Source organism: Bubalus bubalis, chromosome 22 (genome assembly GCF_019923935.1).
Source record: "Bubalus bubalis isolate 160015118507 breed Murrah chromosome 22, NDDB_SH_1, whole genome shotgun sequence".
Classification (NCBI taxonomy): Eukaryota; Metazoa; Chordata; class Mammalia; order Artiodactyla; family Bovidae; genus Bubalus; species Bubalus bubalis.
In genome coordinates, this window is record NC_059178.1 from 15,707,350 (window position 1) to 15,726,792 (window position 19,443).

Here is a 19,443-nt window from a genome sequence, read left to right on the forward strand (position 1 = left end):
GAAGGGGCCAGGGAGTGGGAACGCTGAGCCAGTGAGGGCCAGGAAGAGGCAGCTGGCACAATGATGCCCCAGAAGAAAAAGAGGAGAAAGAAAGACATTGACTTCCTAGCCCTGTATGAGCAGGAGCTGCTGAACTACGCCTCAGGAGACGACGAGGAGGAGCTGGAGCACGATTACTACAAGGCCAAAGGTCTGCCGGGTCCTGGCTGCAGGGTGGGGGGCCCATCCGATCCCATCCCTCACTTCGAGAGGGGAGTTTAAGGTTCTGCCTTGACCCCTTTCCTGTGGACTATCCTGTTACAGGGTCTGTACTGCATCCTCTTGGGGGTACACGAGGGCCCCACTGTACTGAGGGCCACAGAGTCGCAGTGGTACAGAACAGACTAGAACAGAAGTGCCCACCCTCTCCAGCTCCCGTACCTCCAGCCTGCTCTCTGCGGGGCAGCCTGCATGAGGCTGTGAAGGGGCTGTGGAAGGAGATCTGGGCGCTCATCACGTGCTCAGCAAGGGCTTAGGGCTGCTGCCCGCTGTGGCCAATGGAGAGGGGGCCCTGGGGCTTCGCAAGGTGATGCTGTGGTCCACTCGGGGAGGGCAGCTGGCGCTTTGGACCCAGGGCTCTAGCCTTTTAGTCTTCCTTTCCTCTGGGGTGCATGGCAGCTGCTTGGAAATACTCTACCTTCATGTAAAGTAAACCAGAGAAGGGGTGAGCTAGGGACCCAGGAGCCAGTTTTGGCTCAAAGGGGGCTTTTGTTTGCTTTGGTGGTTTTTTGTTTTGTTTTGGTTTTGCTTTGCTTTTAAAATTTAAAAAAATGTTTGTGAACGCCTATTAGGCAGTGGATTTATCACTCGTGTGTGTGTGTTCGCTCAGACTTTGTCTGACTTTTTGCAACCCCACGGTCTGTAGCTTGCCAGGCTCCTCTGTCCATGGAATGTTCTAGGCAAGAATGTTGGAGTGGCTTCCATTTCCTTCTCCAGGAGATATTCCTGACCCAGGGATTGAACCCACATCTCTTGCATCTCCTGCATTGGCAAGCAGATTTTTTTTTTTTTTTACCATTGTGCCACCTGGGTTTCACACATCAGTGCTGTCTACCTCATCTCTGAAGACATTAAATTCTCAGTGCTCCCTCTAAACTGGCTCACTACCCCCTGTAAGCACCAGATTTACCCATTCATTCACCAAAGAAGTATTGAATGCGTGCTTTGTGCCCGCCATGGGCTTCTGCTCCTCCTTAATCCCCGTCTGCTGGGAGTTCCTTGATTATACTCCATCTGTCGGGCTTGTTCCCCAGCCAAACCTGACTTCTGTGCGGGTGGGGCCCTCCTTTCTTTGTGCTGACTCCTCACCCCACTCCCAGTGCAGACCCAAGCTCAGAGAAGGAGGTCACCGCTGTGGCACCGTGAAGGCTGTGGCTCTCCTGGGGCCCCTTTCCTGGCTCCAAGTCCCAGGCATCTCCTGGGGTGGAGGCGGGGGTGTGGGGAGGGACGAGGGGCCCAGAATGAGTCAAGTGTTGCCGCCTTTTCTCAGGACATGTTGTCCAGTGGCAGGGAGGGGCATTGAGGCTAGGTGTTAGGGCAGAACTCTTGATAAGTACTCTCAGCTTTGGGGTGATTCACCCTGGCCAGCACGACGGCTGGTGCGAACATTCGAGAACCTTTCATAGCTGCCACACTGTCCACTTCTGTTCATGGGCTCTGCCTGCCTCAGTGTGACTCACAGCTTCCCTTTTCTCTTTATCCTTCTCAAAGCATTTTCACTTCCATTCTCACTTTTAATCCTTGAGATCCCCAAGAACAGTCCAGGCAGGTGTGATTAGTCTCAGGTTAAGGACAGAAGCTCTGAGAACTGAAGTGATTTCAGCAAGGTCACAGACAGGAAAGACAAGAGCTTCAACCATTCCCAAGACAAGTTCCCACTTCCGGTCAGGATGCTATTCAATAGAATCATGGGTTTAAGCATCAGGCACCACGCTGAGCACTTTACTCATGTGGATTGGTTTCATCTTCACAACTACTCAACGATGTGGGTTGGATTCTCAAAATCTTCTTTTTCAGATGCGTCAAGTGAGGCACAAGGAAGCTAAATAATGTGCCTGAGATCACAAATCTATTAAGTAGCAGAGTTAGGGTTTGAATCTTGCTGGTTTGGCTGGTCCTTGCCCTTGTACTGCCCCATCTTGACTGTGCTAAAAATAGCTGGAGAAGAGCAAGCCGAGGTGAGTGTCCCCGTGACATTCCTAAGAGGCATGGACCTACTGATTCTGCAGTCAGCCGCAGGATGGGAGGATGAATGTGGATGGTTCTGACTGTAGTCACATTCTGAGCTTTGCCTGCTCTGTCGTGGTTATCCTCTCAGCTTTAGAACAATGTGTCACCTACGCCCTTTGAGCACTGGGTTCTTCCGTCACGTGGAGAATCTTGCTGAGTGTGATGGGGAAGAAGAGTAAGGAGGAGGAGAAAGGCCTAGGTTTCCTTCTCTGTTCCTTGGGTCGCCTCCAGGCTACACTGGAGTTCACCAACAGCCAGAGGAAGGTGAGCAGCTCTCTTGATGCTCTGAGGGTACAGGCCGAGCCTGGTGCATTGGTCTACCCCCTGACCTACACAGGGCCCATGAGGACAAGAGAGTGACTCCTCCAGAATCCGGGTTTCAGAGAGACCTCAGAGGCTGTCTTGCCCAAGCTTGCAGCCCTGGGGCCCTTTTTCTCTCCTGTGTCTCAGACAGGGGTTGCCCAGCATCTGTGGGAATACAATTTCCCAAGGCGGCCTTCTTGGGGACGTTGTTAATGAAAATGATGACGGTCATGTTGAAGACGATATTGATGTCGTTGATGACAACGCTAGAGATGATGATGGTGATGGGATGATGGGATGATGGTAACAGCTCATCACTTATGGAATGCATATCTCTCATCCAACTGAGGGAGTATCTGTAAGATAAATTCCCAGAGGTGGAAATAGGCTAGGTCAATGACTATGAAAGTTGAAGACTGTTTTATTTGGTTTAATCCTTATAATCATCCTTCAGAGAAGAAATCATCTCTACTTCAGCAATGAGGAAAATGAAGCTCAGTAAAGAAATCTGTTTGAAATCATAGAGGCAGTGATGGTAGAATTGAGATTACATACTGGTCAATTTATTTCATAGTCCACACTCATTTCATTGATTGTTTCACTCATTAATTTGTCTTTCCATTCATTCATCCGTGTAATTATTTATTGAGCATCTTCCATTTGTCATGCTCTCTGCTAGGAGAAGCCTTGTTGCTGTTGACAGTTCTTCTTTGTGCTGATCAGGGGATTTTACTGTTTGGGATCCTCTGCACCAAACAGAATTTTGTGTTTTCCACGAGGTATTTGTCTTCTCTAAGACAGTTCTTCAGCTGTTTGAAAAACTTTTAAATTAAAATTTTTAAATTGAGGAAACACACACACACACACACACACACACATATGGGCTTCCCAGATGGCTCAGTGTCAATGGTAAAGAATCTGTTTGCCAATGCGGGAGCCTCAGGAGACGTGGGTTCAATCCCTGAGTCAGGAAGATTCCCTGGAGAAGGAAATGGCAATCCACTCTGGTATTCTTTGCCTGGAAAATCCCATGGACAGAGGAGTCTGGGAAGCTATAGTCCCTAGGGTCGCAAAGAGTTGGACGTGGCTGAGCATGCACAAACACACATAGAATATTTTATATATATATATATTGTATATATATAGCACAAAACTCATAAAGGTACAGCATGTTGAATTTTTACAAATGTGCATGCGTGTGTAACCACCATTGAGAACAGGACATGGAACATTTCTAACCTCCAGAAAGTTCCTTCACTCTCCTTCTCAGAGGTAATAGCCCTCCTAATTCTATCACCATACTTTTGCTTTTTGCTCTTGAACTTCCTATAAATTGAATTATATAGCACGTTTTTGTGTGTCTAGCTTCTCTTTCACTCAACATTATACCCAAGAGATTTACCTATGTTGTGACTTGTTACATAGTTTGTTCATTGTATTATTTGTGTATTATTGCATTTTATAGATATATCACCCTTTGTTTAACCATTCTATTGTTGATGGACTTTGGCGTTATTTTAGTTATTATGGATAAAGATGCTTCAGGTCTTGTACATATCTTTAGATGAACACATGCACTCATTTCTCTTGGATTTATAACTGGAAGTAGAACCACTAAGTCATAAGGCGGGCTTATGTTTAGTTACCAGGGCTTGTACCAATTTACACTCTCAGCGTCAATGTATGGGGCTTCCCTGGTGGCCTAGTGGTAAAGAATCGCTTGCAATGCAGGAGATCGCCTGCAATGCAGTAGACCTAGTTTGATTCCTGGGTCAGGAAGATGTGCTGAAATGGCAGCCCACTCCAGTCTTCTTGCCTGGAAAATCCCATGGACAGAGGAGCCTGGCGGGCTCCAGTCCATGGGGTTGCAAGAGTTGGACACGACTTAGTTACTAAACCACCACACCACCAGTAATGTATGAGAGTGCCAGTGGCTCCACATTCTTGAAAATACTGAGTATTTGTCCATCCTTTTAATTTTAGGCATTCTGGTGCATATATGGTAGTGTCTCATTGTATTTTAATTTGCATTTCCCTTATGAATAACGATGTTGAGTCTTTTTCCATTTGGATATCCTCATTTACGACATGCCTATTTAAGTATTTTGTCCATTTTTCAACTTTACTGAGGCATAATTAACAATAAAATGAATCTACTTTACTTGTGTTGTTTGATGCATATTGACAAATGTATACATCCCTGTAACCTCTTGCAACATTCATATACAGGGTATTTAAATTATCCCGCAAAAGTTCCATGTGCCCCTTCCCCGGCAATTCCCCCTAACGTCAACCCTAGACAACCAAGATCTGCTTTCTGTTAGAACAGATTAGAGTTCACATAACTGGCGTTACTTACTGTGTAGTAATTTTTTTCTGATTTCTTTTGCTCAGTGTTATGTGCTTGGGATTCATTGGCATTGCGTATGTCAGCTGTTCATTCCTTTTTATTACCATCACAGAGTGGGATTCCACTGTAGAGATACACCACATTTTAAAAATCCATTCACTCCTGGCTGCATTTGGGTTGTTTCTAGTGTAGGCTTATTATTCATATACTTGCTGTGAATGTTTGTGTGCAGGTCTTAGTATGGCCATGTTCTTATTTCTCTTGGGTAAATATTTAAAAGGTGAATTTCTGGGTCTTATGGTAAGTGTATGTTTACTTTTAAAACAAATTATTGCCCATTAGAACAATCATGTGGTCTTTCTTTTTCTTATTAATTTGTGTAATTCTTTACATCTTCTGAACATCTGTTCTTTGTTGGCTACAGGTAGACTTCAGAGATATTGTGGATTTGATTTCAGAGCCCAGCAATGAAGCAAATATCACAATAAAACAAGCCACACCACGTTTCTGGTTTCCCAGTGCCTATAAGTTACGTTTACCGCTATATAGTCTGTTAAGTGTACAATAGCGTTATGTCTAAAAAAAGTGCACATACCTTAGTTTAGAAATACATTTTGCTAAAAAAATTGCTAGCAATCATCTGAGTCTTTGGCAAGTCATAATCTTTTTGCAATAGTAACATCAGAGATTGCTGATCATAGATTATCATAACAAATATAATAATAATGAAAAACGTTTGAAATATTTTGAGAATTACCAAAATGTGACAGAGAGACAAGAGTGAGCAAATGCTGTTGGAAAAATGGTGCCAACAGACTTGCTTGACACAGGGTTGCCACAAAACTTCCATTTGTAAGACACAAAATATCTGTAAAGCACAATAAAGCAAATTATGATAAAAACAAGGTATTATGGTGGTATGCCTGTGTGTGAATTCCAAATATCTTCTAGTCTATGGCTTGCCTTTTCATCTTCATGATGGCTTAATTTTTTATGTTTTTAAAATTTTTATTTGTGTATTTATTTTGGGCTGTGCTCCTTTCTCTAAACCAGGCAGCTAGAGGCCTTTATGTCTTCTCTCATGTGGTGTGGTTCTGGAATTTCCACTGTGTTCTCATTTTCCTATTGACTCAGTTTGAAAACATCTTTGCATAAGCACAAACCATATGGGCAACACTTCAGGTCCTGGAGTTATCTTGGGGAGGGGTGTAGGAGCCGTTTGCAGATCAAATCCCTGTGGTGTAGACTGTGAAGAGTGAAGGCTTTGGTTATCAGAAGAGACAGGGAGTCACACAAATGCACTGCTTCCTTTCTCCTCCTCACGGGGACTTTCATCAGAACCAAGGGCATCAAAAGAAACCACATCAACAGCAAAGAGAACAAACTTCAAGGGCACAAAGAGAGGAGACATCAGTGCCTGTGCCTAAAGGGACTCATTGGCAATTCTGCTTCCCCCATCCATAGGATGGGTCATCCTGAGATCACCATGGCAATGCCCAGGCAATGCCACAGGAAGTGAGGACTGTGAGGCAGCCTTGTGTGGAGGGCAGAGAGGAAGGTGAGAACCAGGCGCAGGCTCTGAAGAAGATCTTGGCTAGGAGGGCATCCATGTACTGTCCTGGAAAGATCACAGATGGGCTATGGGAGCCTGGGGCTGGGCTCTGGTGTTGGCATTGTGTAGTGTGTGACCTGGGCTTGTCCCTTTGCCTGCAGGTTCCTTACCTGTAAAATGAGCATGCAACAGTAAGTGGGAGACTGTGGTCTCATGGCAGGACTCGATGTGGGTCTGATCCTGGCTTAGAGTCTTGGGGGTTGCAGCAAGCGTTCTAAGAGTCCTTTGTGCTGGATATCCCTGGTGGAATTAGCAGGAGCCAGGCTTCTCTGAGCCCACGTAGGATTCAGGGTTCTCTTCTGAGTCTGCCCCCAACATCTCCTTTCCTCCTCCAGTGTACGAGGTGGTCACAGCCACGGGGGACGTTCGTGGTGCAGGGACAGATGCCAATGTCTTCATCACCATTTTTGGAGAGAATGGGCTCTCTCCCAAGCTCCATCTCACCAGCAAGTGAGTACTGACTTAGCCTTGGTAGGGTCCTGGGCTGGTACTGGGGGTTGATGCAGTCCTGGAGCCCATGAGGGAAGATACATGTGTCCACAGGTATATGAAGTGGCATGGGCCTTACTAACGACAGGCCGCATGCCAACCAGGTCTCAACCAGAGAAGCTTCTCTGTTGATTTTTATACGTATAGTCATGCTTACTTTGGATCCCAGAATTCCAAGTATTCATATCAGCTGTACTTTTATGTGGGAGAATAAATACTCAGGCAATAAATGAGGTCTAGGTCCAGCTTTACCATTTAGTTGCCATATAACTTTGGCCAAATATCTTTGCACCCAAAGCCTTGACTTCCTCATATATCGTCCGGAAGTGATAATCACCTTTTACCAAACTCATAGGACTTTTTGGAAGAGAAGAGAAGGTCATGCATGTGGATCATGTGTGAAGGTTGTGCATGATCTTAAATGCTCTGCACCTATGTCTCACCCAGGACCAATGTCATATCAAACCTACTTGTCCACTAATGCACACTCGAGTCAGTGTGTGTGTTTGTATAAATGTGTGTGTGTGTGTGAGTGTGCTTGTGTCCTCCATGTCATTGTGGCCCACTGAAAGCAGAGGCTGCTTCCCTCCTCCCCCAACACCACGCAGGGGCACACAGGGTTACTACACACGGTAATGTTAGAGTGGAATCATGGGATTCCAGAGATGGCCGGGGCCTTACCTAGGCAACTGGTTTTCAGCCTGTGCTAAGTGGAGCAGGGTATTGGCGAGCTGGTTTGGGGCTCCCAATACCCTATCCTCCCTTTCTTTGGAGCAGCTTGGCTTATACTTGTCTTATCTGCTGGGTTTCTCAGTCAGATTCTATTTGCTCCAAGGATTCTATAGCCAAGGAAGATGTAAAAATCACTAAATCTATTCCAACCTGCTCTTGGGAAATCTGGGGTCTAGAGGAGAGAGGTGAGCAGCTCTGGATCATGGAGCTTTTGACGGTAAAGCTGGTCCTTCAACCCCAGGGTCCTGATGCAGACGTTCCCTTGAGTACACGACCCCGTGGCCCTGGAGGGTGTGCGGGAGTCTCCCCCCGCAGTTCTCCTGGGGCTCCAGGGTGTGATCTCTGGGCTTTGTGGCTCCACACCTCCAGGTGTGGCAGGGGAAGCGATAGAAGGGTGGGGTCCACAGGCCAGGACATCCATAGACTTTGTACTTAGCAGCCCGACCAGGTCCAGCAGAACACGTTCGCCCTGAAGGCTGACCTGGGTGTAAATGCGACTGTGCTGAGGCAGGCATAACGTCCTATTTTGTCCATTTCTGCAGAACAGGGTACCTGCCTCCTTGTACTGCTTACCCTGCTGAGTGGCTCGCTTGTGGAAGCCCTTTGCTCCAGTGCTGTGGGCACGGTAAAGAGAATACATGGAAATTCCATCCTTTTTGCCATGTGTCCTCCTGGAGCACAGCCCTCTAGGGAGAAGCTGCTGGACCATGGGGAGTGGGTTAGCTTGGCTTCTAGAGTCCCCAGCCCTTTTGTGGTGGTTCCTCACCATCTTTCCTCCTCTCTGCTTCTGCATCCTTAAACTCGCCCCTCTCACCTTTTTCCTTTGTCAAAATGCCCTCTCAGGAAGGTCCCTGGAGTCAGCTTTTACAGCCCTGTGTGAAGGCTCATCGCTGAGTCCCCTCTCCCTGGGAATCTGAGTTCCAGCCTTCCTTCTCAATGGGGAAGACAGACTGCATCTTGGGAGAGGGTCTCAGGCAGCACCAAGCTGGCAGGGCACCAGGCAGTGCTGAAACTGCAGGAAGGCAGCCAGCTTTTCTGGGATAGCCCTGCACGTAGGAATCAACGTCCCCCCATTACTCTGTGGGTCTGCTGATGGGGGGCTCTCCTGTGTCTGTGTTCTGCCTCAGGCTGGGCATTGGGGGCAGATATTAGACCAGGACCCCAATCCGGCTGGGGCAGAGGGTTCTTCAGGAGCTCATGGGAAGTGGGTGGTTTCTGATATACAGGCATGTTTTGCAGCATCAGCTGTTTGTCCTTGGAGAGACTAGAGAGGTGATTCCTAGAGGGATGCTAGCTGGAACCAGAGGATGATGGGAGATCTGCCTTGTACTTCCAGTGTCTATTGCAGTTCTTTGCAAAGAGAGCTTCCTCAATGATTTGGTATCAGTGTGGCTAGATTAGGACTTTACAGGGAAGGACATGTAATCTGGACCTCGAGGGGTGAAAAGGACTCTGATAAGAAAGGATCAGAAAGAGGGGACTTTAGATGAGTGGGGACAGCTTGCAGAAGTACGGAGGCCACAAGGGGCACTGCAGGCCAGTGGGGGCTGCACTGAGGGGCAGAGAGGAAGGAGCTAGGAAAGGCAGGGAGGACTAGACACAGACGGCCTTGCTTGAAAGTCAGTTAGTGGAGATTTGACGTACTCCGCAGCCAAGAAGGACGAATCAGACCGTAGTAAGCAGGATAAACGGGGAAGTAGAAGATTAGAGTCTGGCTGCTTTGCAAGGCTGCTTTCAGAGTTTGCAAGACCTGAAATCCTGTCTACAAAGAAAATTGCAAAGACACAATCCTCACCATCTGAAACCCTCTGATTCAAGATGGAGAGCTCAAGTCCGGGTGGGAGCGTTGCTTTCTGAGGAAGTGCAGGTTGCCACGTGACCCAGATGCAGGGGGCTGCAGAGGTCCAAGAGAGGTTTAGGTGCAGCTAAGTCCCGCCCGGCTCGGCCCGCCCCCTCCACCATCCCTAGGGTCTGGATCAGAATGCCTGCTGGTCTCAAAACCCTCTCCTCTCAGTGTCCAGTGCTATTCTCTCCTCTCCACACTGTGTCACCCAAAACCCACCTCCACACCCACTTGTCACCTGGAATGGAGCTCTTTTTCCTTGTTTTACACCCACAAGCACACACACGTACGTGCACTCATATGCACATGCACACATACAAAGTACGAGGCTTCCCTGATCGCTCAGTTGGTGAAGAATCTGCCTGCAGTGCAGGAGACCCTGGTTCAATTCCTGGGTCAGGAAGATCCCCTGGAGAAGGGAAAGGCTACCCACTCCAGTATTCTGGCCTGGAGAAGTCCATGGACTGTAGAGTCCATGGGATCGCAAAGAGTCAGACACAGCTGAGCCACTTTCATTTCATTTCACTTCACAAGGCATCTTGGGGTGCATCAGACTTCACTGATAGCTCGGGGCACGAGAGTTCACACGGAGGCAACATAACTTAAAACAGAATGTTAGATAGACCCTCTCCCCAGTTTTAAAATTAAGCCACCGCCCTTCCTGGAATTTCTCCTCGAACCCTTTCTCTGCAGCCTCTGGCCGCATCCCTCACCCCGCCCGCTTCTCGCTCATCCTCCTCTCTCTCTCCTTGATTCTGCTCTTTCCTGCGGCTTTCCTCTTCTGCCCCAGGCCTTACCTTCTACCCTCTTGTGGCTTATGAGGATGTTTTCATCTCCGGTACAAAGTAATTCCTGCGGCAAGAAGAACCTTGCTGCCCAATGTTAACGTGCTAATTGTTCTCACCCTCACGGTCTGGGGTCTAAATTCCTCGGCACACATCAGACCCTCTCATAGTCAGCCAAGAGTGTGACATGCTCACTTCCATTCCCCTACTAGCTAACCTCTGCCCCACCCTCCACACCAGTCAAGTGACAGCAGCTCTGGATCCCAGAGGAAGCCCCATTCTCTGTGACCCAGGACCACCCCCCAGCACTGGGTCACATGTTCAGGATATGGCAAAAGGATGGAAATCTCATGTATCTTCTGGAATACGGTTCTCTTGTTAAGAATTCACCACCCAAGAGTGTGGGAGAATCCTGGCATCTTAGCCTGCCCGGCAGTTAGCTAAAATGCCCTGTGAGCGCCTGGAGAGGGTGGGTTCCCTGCAGAACAGCAGGCGCAGGTGGGGGGCTGTGTTGATTGACCAGCAACCTTGAAGAACATGCCATCTCCCGCAGGAAATGTGAAGAGGTCTCTATTGTTTGTGATGTTTCCTTTGACCTGGGACCCTCTGCCCTTTGCTGTTTCCCCTCCACCTTCAGTCAGATTTCTGACTTACTGGAAGCGGGGGATTTGGAGACTGACCCTGAGTGGGTTGGGGTTGGGGCTCATCTGGGATTGTCCTGGCCCCTCCCTGAGAGGAGAGAGTCCATGTAGCTCAGTCTCTACAGTCCTTCAGTCCTCTGTTTCCCCTCCTCTGAACAGAGACCCTGGCAATACAGAAGGCCTTGGTCTTTTTTTTCCTCCTTGGCTGCACTGTGTGGCTTGCAAAATCTTAGTTCCCTAACCAGAGATTGAATCCAGGCCCCCCTTGCGTGAAAGTGCAGAGTCCCAGCTGCTGAACAGCCAGGGAATTCCCCAGAAGGCCTTGCTCTTGTCTGCCAGGATGCTGGTCTCCGTTCTGTAACCACTATGATGTGCCTCACATCTTGCCATGCCCTGGGTGCTCCAGTGTGGTCCGGAGACAGTGAGGAGTGTGCCCTCTGCCCACCCCGGCAGGTGTTTCTCTCCTGTTTCCCTTCTTCTATCTCGGTTTTTAAATTTTGTCTTTTGAGCGACTGTAAAGCAGCATGGAAAAGTACAAACACGCTGGAAAGTACGACTCCACCTTCCACCTGGTTGTATGCACAGGCCCTTTCCGAAGACGCAGAGCGCTCTGTGCTGGACGCAGCTGCTGGAGCCGGAACACTTGTGAGAAGCACCCCGGAGAGCCAGCCGCTTTCTTTCCAAATCACCTTCCTCTTCCCCTACTAAAGGCACTGGTTGTTCCCCAAATTGCATGTACCCTTAGCAGATGCCACTTGGCGATCTTCAAATTCATTCCAAAGAATTTACCACGGGCAGCTGCAGGCTGGATAGAGTGGGGCTGCTAAAATAGGGACTGTGCTTTTTTCATAATTGCGAAAACAAGACGTGCTCCCTTCAGGAAACTGAAAAAAATACAGTCAAGAATAAGTAACCAACACTTCATAACAGTCTTATCATGCAATGTTTTTGGATAAATCCTCCCCCTCTATTGTTTTTAAATTAACTTGGTGTTCCTTATGTATTGGTTGTTCTGTTTGTACATTCTATTTTTAACCTGTTCTTCCTTCCATGCCCATTTCATAAACCTGTTTTTGTTTCATTAAATATTTTTCACAATAGAATTTTTGATGGCTGCCTAATATTCCATCATATAACTTCCCACGGTGACTGTTTCATGGGATATTTATATGATGTAGAGACTCCTGTCTATTCCCAAAATCAATTTCTTTGTCTCATATACTGAAATATAAAATACCTCTTATTTCCTTGTTTTTCATTCACACAGTCCTGATGCCCAGAATCAATGTTCACAGAATGCAGGTGGTGTTGCTATTCACCCTTGGAGGTGAGATTCTAACAGGTTCAAGCTGCCAGCCTGGGGGTGAACCATTTCACTCCAGCACAACCCAAAAGTTCCCACCTCTCTCTCCTCCTCCAGCCCTGCACCCAGAGTACACCCCTTGGGCTCTTCTCCCTGACAAGGTGACCTCAGTGTACATTTTCACCTGATTTTGTGAGCTTTGCACTGCTTTAGGAGGGCCCTAGGCCCCGTGTCTCACACTGTGCCCACTGTAAGGCAGTTTCTCCCCAGACCAGACTTTTTGCCAGCTGGGTCTGTGTGCAGAACCACAGCTTCTATGTCTCTAGAATCTTAAAAGCCTTTGGTTACTGAGAGAGTCTGAGCCTTGTTGCCTTGGGGAGAAGGCCCTTCACCTCCCTTTTTATTTTGAAACAGGTGATGGCCAATAAAAAGGCATGTCTTCTTTAGTTTTCATTTCCTGTGGGCTGCGTGCTGCTGCCGAGAGCCCTGGCTGGGAGCACTGAGGGAGGTCCACGGCTCTCAGTCCTGCAAGGCCTTCACCATGGGGGCAGGAAGAGCTGCGAGCAGGCCTGGACTCAAGCAGAGGGGGTCCTGGCCCACACAGAAGACAGAGCAGATGTCCACATGAGATTCCGGCTTCCACTCCTGGAGGACTCGGTTCTCCAGCCTTCCCATATCTAAGCTGATGGATGCTAGGATGCTCCCAAGTCTGGACTTGTTTGGGCACCTCATTGAGAAACATCTCAGGTGTACTTGCTTCTGTTTGCACCATCTGTGGGATGCCAAATATGCATTCCCTCACTGCCCCCACTTCTCTGATTGCTGGTTTGGGTTGAGTGTTTCCTCTCTTGTTGGAATGGCAGGACCGTGGACCACCACCCAAGGTTTGCATCCACTTGGGGCTGCCTTTGCAACTCTCTCAGCAAGAGCAAGGCAGGTGGGGAAGAGAGGCCAGGAGGCCTGCAGATCCAAGAGCACCATGGCATTATCACACCTTCCTTCCTCCACCACTCTCCCAACCCAGAACAACCACAGATGATTGGATCATGACTTTGGACAGCCAGGTTCTGGTCCCAGAACCTGGGACCAGACTAGCAATTTACTTGTTTGTAAAATGGGGCTAATGTTGCTCACCATCCTTGCTTTACTGACACACAGCAAAGATCCCATGAGAACCTGGGTGTGAAAGCAAGGAATGGATACTAACCATCCTTGCCTTCCACCTCTCCAAACCATGTCAGAAAGGAATCTCAGAATGGAATTGACTGCCAGTAGCACTTCCTGGAGTGGGACGGTGGAGGAAGTAGGATTTGCCAGCCCTTGGCTCTCCTCCTGGGCCTCTGAACCAAGTGCTGATCTGTGTTAACTGTGCACGCCATTGCAGGAGTGAATCTGCCTTTGAGAAAGCCAACGTTGATGTGTTCCGAGTAAGAACCAACAATGTGGGCCTCATCTACAAAATCAGGTGAGAGTTTGGCCTCTGACAGGGCAGGGTGAGATGAAGGCAAGCAGAATAGGAACTGCTTTCATTATTGACACTTGGGTGTTGACTGCTTTCCTGGTGTCATCTGAGTGGTGACCAAAGGTGACCACATCTTCCCCTCCCATCCTGAGTCATGGTGCTGTAAGCTTGCCCATTAGAGATTCACTTCTTTGGGTTATGACAATTTGAGACAATTTTTCACACACTTGGGGGAAATAAGCTCTGAGAAATCCTAGCACAGTGGTTAGCAGACTCTGCGTCCAGATTGCCTTGGTTCAAATTTCTGCCCTGCCATTTACCAGCTGTGGAAGTTCAGGGAGATTTCCTCTCCAAGCTTCAGTTTCCTCATCTGTAATAATGGTGCCCAGCTCCTAGGGCACCATCAGGGTTAGTGAGGACTCAAGAGTCAGTGTTTAGAACAATAACTGGCACACAGTAAGCACCCAGGGAGCGTTAGCAATGCCAGGCCGTATTGCAGGGTGCCTTTTGACAGAGATCTCCGCTGACTTTGTTCTCTGGGGGAATTTTTGTGAATGTGTGGGGAGGGATAAGCCTGCCAGCCTGGTTGCTGAGCAAGAGCTTCAATTGTCCCTTTTTGCCCCCCTCCACCTACTGCTGCTGCTGCTAAGTCGCTTCAGTAGTATTGGACTCTGTGTGACCCCATAGACGGCAGCTCACCAGGCTCACCCATCCCTGGAATTCTCCAGGCAAGAGTACTGGAGTGGGTTGCCATTGCCTTCTCTGCCTCCACCTACTACCCATCCCCAATCAAGTCCATGCCCATCTGTCAGCATGTCAAGATCACCTATGGTCTGACTGTACCCAGACTGGAGGGCCTGGACAGGAATGAAATGCAGCCTCCAGTCACTCCTTGTTTTTCTTCTTCCCACTGGGAAATATAGGGCTGTGAACTCTTTTTACTGGGAAAATAAAGGATGTTTAATAGGCTCTGGCACTGGTTGTGTCAAGGGAAGGGGGTTATGACCAGGAAAGGGGCTCTTACAGGGGAAGGCTGCTAAGAGAGTGTCATTGTGTGGGAAAGGCAGCCCCTAAGCTGAAGTCCTACTGTGTGCTGGGCTCTGTGCCAGACAGAGTCACGCATTATGTGTATATCATGTGTAGGGGCTTTCCAGGTGGTGAGAACTAGTGGTAAAGAACCCACTAGTGGTAAAGAACCCACCTGCCAATGTAGGAGACACGGGAGACACAGATTTGATCCCTGGGTCAGGTAGATCCCCTGGAGGAGGGCATGGCAACCCAGTCCAATATTCTTGCCTGGAGAGTCCCATGGAGAGGGGAACCTGGCAGGCTACAGTTCATGGGGTCGCAAAGAGTCAGACACGATTTAGTGACTGAGTGTACACACACACACACACCATCTGTTGGGGTGTGTGCTGTCTTGAGCTGTGATTGTCCTGTTAAGATCTGCAAATGTAAGGCCTCACTGTAATGGGATGCTTGGTGCAAAGTGAGGTCACCCAAGGATCAAGTTCTGGGGAAGAAACTGGGCCTCAAAGAGGAGAACTAGACTGGCAAGGATGGAGAGAACTACAGGAAGTGGAAGAAGATGATAGGGGCCAGATTTTGAACATTCTGGATCTCTACAGTAGTCCCTGGCCCCATGTAGTATTGATCACTTAAAAGATGGCTAGCCCAAACCAGATGCAAAACCAGGTGCAAAACCACTTCAGATCTTTGAAAAACTAGCGCAAGATAAAGAATGTAAGATATCTCATTAACAAATGTTTACATGGTTACCCACTGAAATGATAAAGGGATTAAATGAAATATACTATTAAAATTAACTTCACCTCCCCTTTGTTTTCAGTGTGGCTACTAAAAAACCTAAATTACCTTTCTGGCTTGCACATGAAGCTCATGTGATGTTTCCATGGGGCAACACCAGTCTATGTGGCCATGCGGGCTCCTCTGGGTGGTAGGACTGAGTGGCTGAGTGTGTTTTGGGAGTCGCGGTGAGAGGGAAAGCTCCAGACAGTCCTTCTGCAAGCCTTGGTGATCCTCAGTTTTCCATGGAAGGCAATATTTCCTTATGGGCAATGTAGCAATCCACATTCATTAATAAGCACACCCACCTTGCAAGGAATCCCCATTTTTCAGATGAGGAAACTGAAGCCTCAGAGATAAAGAAATAACAGAATCAGAACGGTTGAACCTCTGTTTTGAGAAAACATTGGTGGGATTTCAGTATGGAAGGGGCACTGTCTCTGTCTTACCAGTGATGGTGTGGGTGTCTGCCTCTGGCCCAGGATCGAGCATGACAACACAGGCTTGAACGCCAGCTGGTACCTGGACCGTGTCATTGTGACCGACATGAAGCGGCCTCACCTCCGTTACTACTTCAACTGCAACAACTGGCTGAGCAAAGTGGAGGGTGATCGCCAGTGGTGCCGTGACCTGCTGGCCAGCTTCAACCCCATGGACATGCCCCGAGGTCAGTGTCCAGAGGCTGACTTGCCTGCCGTCCCTCCCTGCCTGCGCTGGGCTCGCCCAGGCTTCTGCCTTGTTCTGGGTGGCCCCATCACTCCTTGCCACCCCTCCAGGGTCTTTTTGTTGACTAGGGCACAGGTGAGGCCCCAGCACTTCCTTATGACCCTTTCAAGAGCAAGTTCTGGGGGCTCACAGAAGCAGAAGATGCAGGAGGCCCTGAAGGCATGGTGGAGGAACAGGCACAGCCCTGAGCATACCCTGTGTTTTCTTGGTGGTTAGTTTAGTCCCTAAGAAGTCACTTGCAACCCTATGGACTATAGCCCGCTGGGATCCTCTGTCCATGGGATTTCCCAGGCAAGAATACTGGAGTGGGTTGCCATTTCCTCCAGGGGATCTTCCCGACCCAGGAATCAAACCCAGTTCTCCTGCATTGCAGGCAGATTCTTTACCGACTCAGGTATGATCAGCTCCTACCTATGGAAAGTTCCCTCTGAGTTCAAAAGCAACTCTCCCTGGCTTCCTATTCCATGGTTTTTCTTCTTACTCTTGAGGAAGGTGAGTTCCAGCCAGGGCATGATGCATTGGATCACAGCTTGCTGCTTCCAGAGTTCCCCAACTCCTTCTGGTTTTATGAAAAGTGAAGCAACTTATATCAAATGCATTTCTGGCCCAAAGAATTAGTTCCGTCATTTTAGCCCTGCAGGAACAATGGGAGGCAGGAAAAAAAAGTGTGTAAAAACATATCTATATTCCCTGTCCTATTTTATCACCCCTTTGTCTCCTAAAATCCTGACCCCCCCACCACCATCATTGATATACGTATGTCCTCATTTCCAAAAAAGGAGACCTCACAAGTGGGTACCATCATCATTATATCCTGCCTACATAGAGTCAAGGGCCATCAGAGAGAAAAGGAACTTGGTGGCCAAGGAAAGAGAAGTGGGTTTCCCACAGTCACTCGGTAGAACAGCAGAAGGCTAACACACTCCTCCATCCAGCATGTCCCCCGTGGTTTCCAAGTGCCACTGGCTCTTGCAAGTCAGCTGGGCATGTAAACATATCTGTTATTCTAGTGATGATCTCCCAGCTCCCAGCCAACCTTGAAAATTTGCCCTATTCCTGTGTAGTTCTCATCATAATAACTTGCAACTTTGTTGATTCTTTTTTTTTTTAAAAATATATGCTATCCATCTTTTATTACAAAATAAAAATTTGATCATTGCAGAAAATTTAGAAAATACAAACATACAAAAATGAAAAAAAGAATACCTATAATTCCTGGAGAAATATCACTGGTGACATTTTTGAGCACTTATTTCTGATCTTTTTAGTGTATATAGTTTGAGAGGATGTGCTGGTACAACATCCCCTGTTTTAGAGCATGTTTATTTCTAAGTCATTAAATGTCACTCAACATCCCTACTCGGAGAAGGCAATGGCAACCCACTCCAGTATTTTTGCCTGGAAACTCCCAAGGATGGAGGAGCCTGGTGGGCTGCAGTCCATGGGGTCGCGAAGAGTTGGACACGACTGAGCAACTTCACTTTCACTTTTCACTTTCACACATTGGAGAAGGAAATGGCAACCCACTCCAGTGTTCTTGCCTGGAGAATCCCAGGTTCAGGGGAGCCTGGTGGGAGCACAGAGTTGGACACGACTGAAGCAACTTAGCAGCAGCAGCAGCAACATCCCTACTTATAAGGGCTGTGTAGCATTTTGGTGCGGAGAAGGCAATGGCACCCCACTCCAGTACTCTTGCCTGGAAAATCCCATGGATGGAGAAGCTTGGTAGGCTGCAGTTCCTGGGGTCGCTAAGAGTTGGACACGACTGAGCGACTTCACTTTCACTTTTCACTTTCATGCATTGGAGAAGGAAATGACAACCCACTCCAGTGTTCTTGCCTGGAGAATCCCAGGGACGGGGGAGTCTGTTGGGCTGCTGTCTATGGTGTCGCACAGTCGGACACGACTGAAGCGACTTAGCAGCAGCAGCAGCAGCATTTTGGTGTAGGGAGATACATACCATCATTTATTCACTGGATACTTTATAGTTGATATTTATATTGTCTTCCCCCTCTAGCTTTTTTGTTATTACAAAGAGTACATCTAAGTCTTGCCACAGATAAATTCTTCTTTCCCTAAGATCATTTCCTCAGTGGAATTTCTAGGTCAAATAGAGTACATATGGTGAAGACTTTTGCTGATCATTCCCAAAGTGTCCTAAAAAGGACCCGTCAGTGCACAGTCACATCAGCTGTGAAGGGCACCCATTCCACTTGTCCCTGCCAACAGCTGAAAGTATTGATTAATTTCCCAATTGGATAGGAAAAAGGGCTTTTCAATGTTCTCTCTTTGGTTAATGGTGGGGTTGAATATTTTCATGTTTTATTGGTCATTTGGATTGTGTGTGTTTATGTGTGTAAATTGTCTACCTCATGGTCCCTGTGTCTTTCTTTTTGCTTGAGGTGAATTGCCCCAATTCTCCTATAGACTTAAAGCACTTTAACTCTTGATCCAGTGTCATTATCAGGATCAATCCTTAGCAAATTGTCAAGCTTGCCATCTTTCTTTTTCTGTTCTCTTAAGTTTCCCCTTTCTTGGCCTTTCCCCTCCTTTTAGCTCATGATCCAACTTCTGCTCTGGTCACATGAAAATCCAGTGCTCCGCTGTTAGGCGAAGAGCTTCTGAAAATCACCGTTGAGAGAGAATGAATGTAACTCAGTGATTCCTCAACTTTCCATGAGAATGGTCCAGGGTAGTGTTTCCTTAAAGCTTCTGAGTTCGGTTGCCTGACCGGGCCCTCTGTCCTTATATGGGCTGGAGGGCATTGAGTTTTTTAGTATTTTCAGGCCAGATTCTGGAGGAGAGAATGAAAAACATGATCCTTAAATATTCAAGGGACTGCACGGGTAAACAAAAGGTTAAGTTTCTTCTATTTTCACCTGGAATTATATTAATTTGGTGTTTGGAAGTCTTTGATCACCAAAATGGAGAAGATAATTATTTCTTAATTCATGCAGTTTGACAGGTAAAAATATTTAAAAACATGGGATGTAGGGTATAAAAGAGGGGGAGAGAAGAAAGGGGACATTTCCCATGTATAATCCATGCCCCTATCTTTGTTCCCCTCTCTCCATCCCCTTTTGTCCATTTAAAAAAATTATTTTTAATTTTATTTTTAATTGG

The 19,443-nt window shown here is 47.6% G+C and overlaps 1 protein-coding gene across 2 annotated transcripts in view; it reads left to right on the top strand.

The window, feature by feature from the left end:
* Positions 1-60: 60 nt before the first annotated feature.
* The window catches only part of LOXHD1 (lipoxygenase homology PLAT domains 1), a 195,615-nt gene continuing 176,232 nt past the window's right edge, over positions 61-19,443 (top strand). For both annotated transcript variants that reach the window (XM_025273259.3, XM_044934547.2), the window contains exons 1-4: positions 61-190; positions 6,869-6,983; positions 13,711-13,791; positions 16,077-16,261. In XM_025273259.3, coding sequence (XP_025129044.3) covers positions 61-190; positions 6,869-6,983; positions 13,711-13,791; positions 16,077-16,261 — 511 coding nt within the window. The remainder of the gene's footprint in view (positions 191-6,868; positions 6,984-13,710; positions 13,792-16,076; positions 16,262-19,443) is intronic.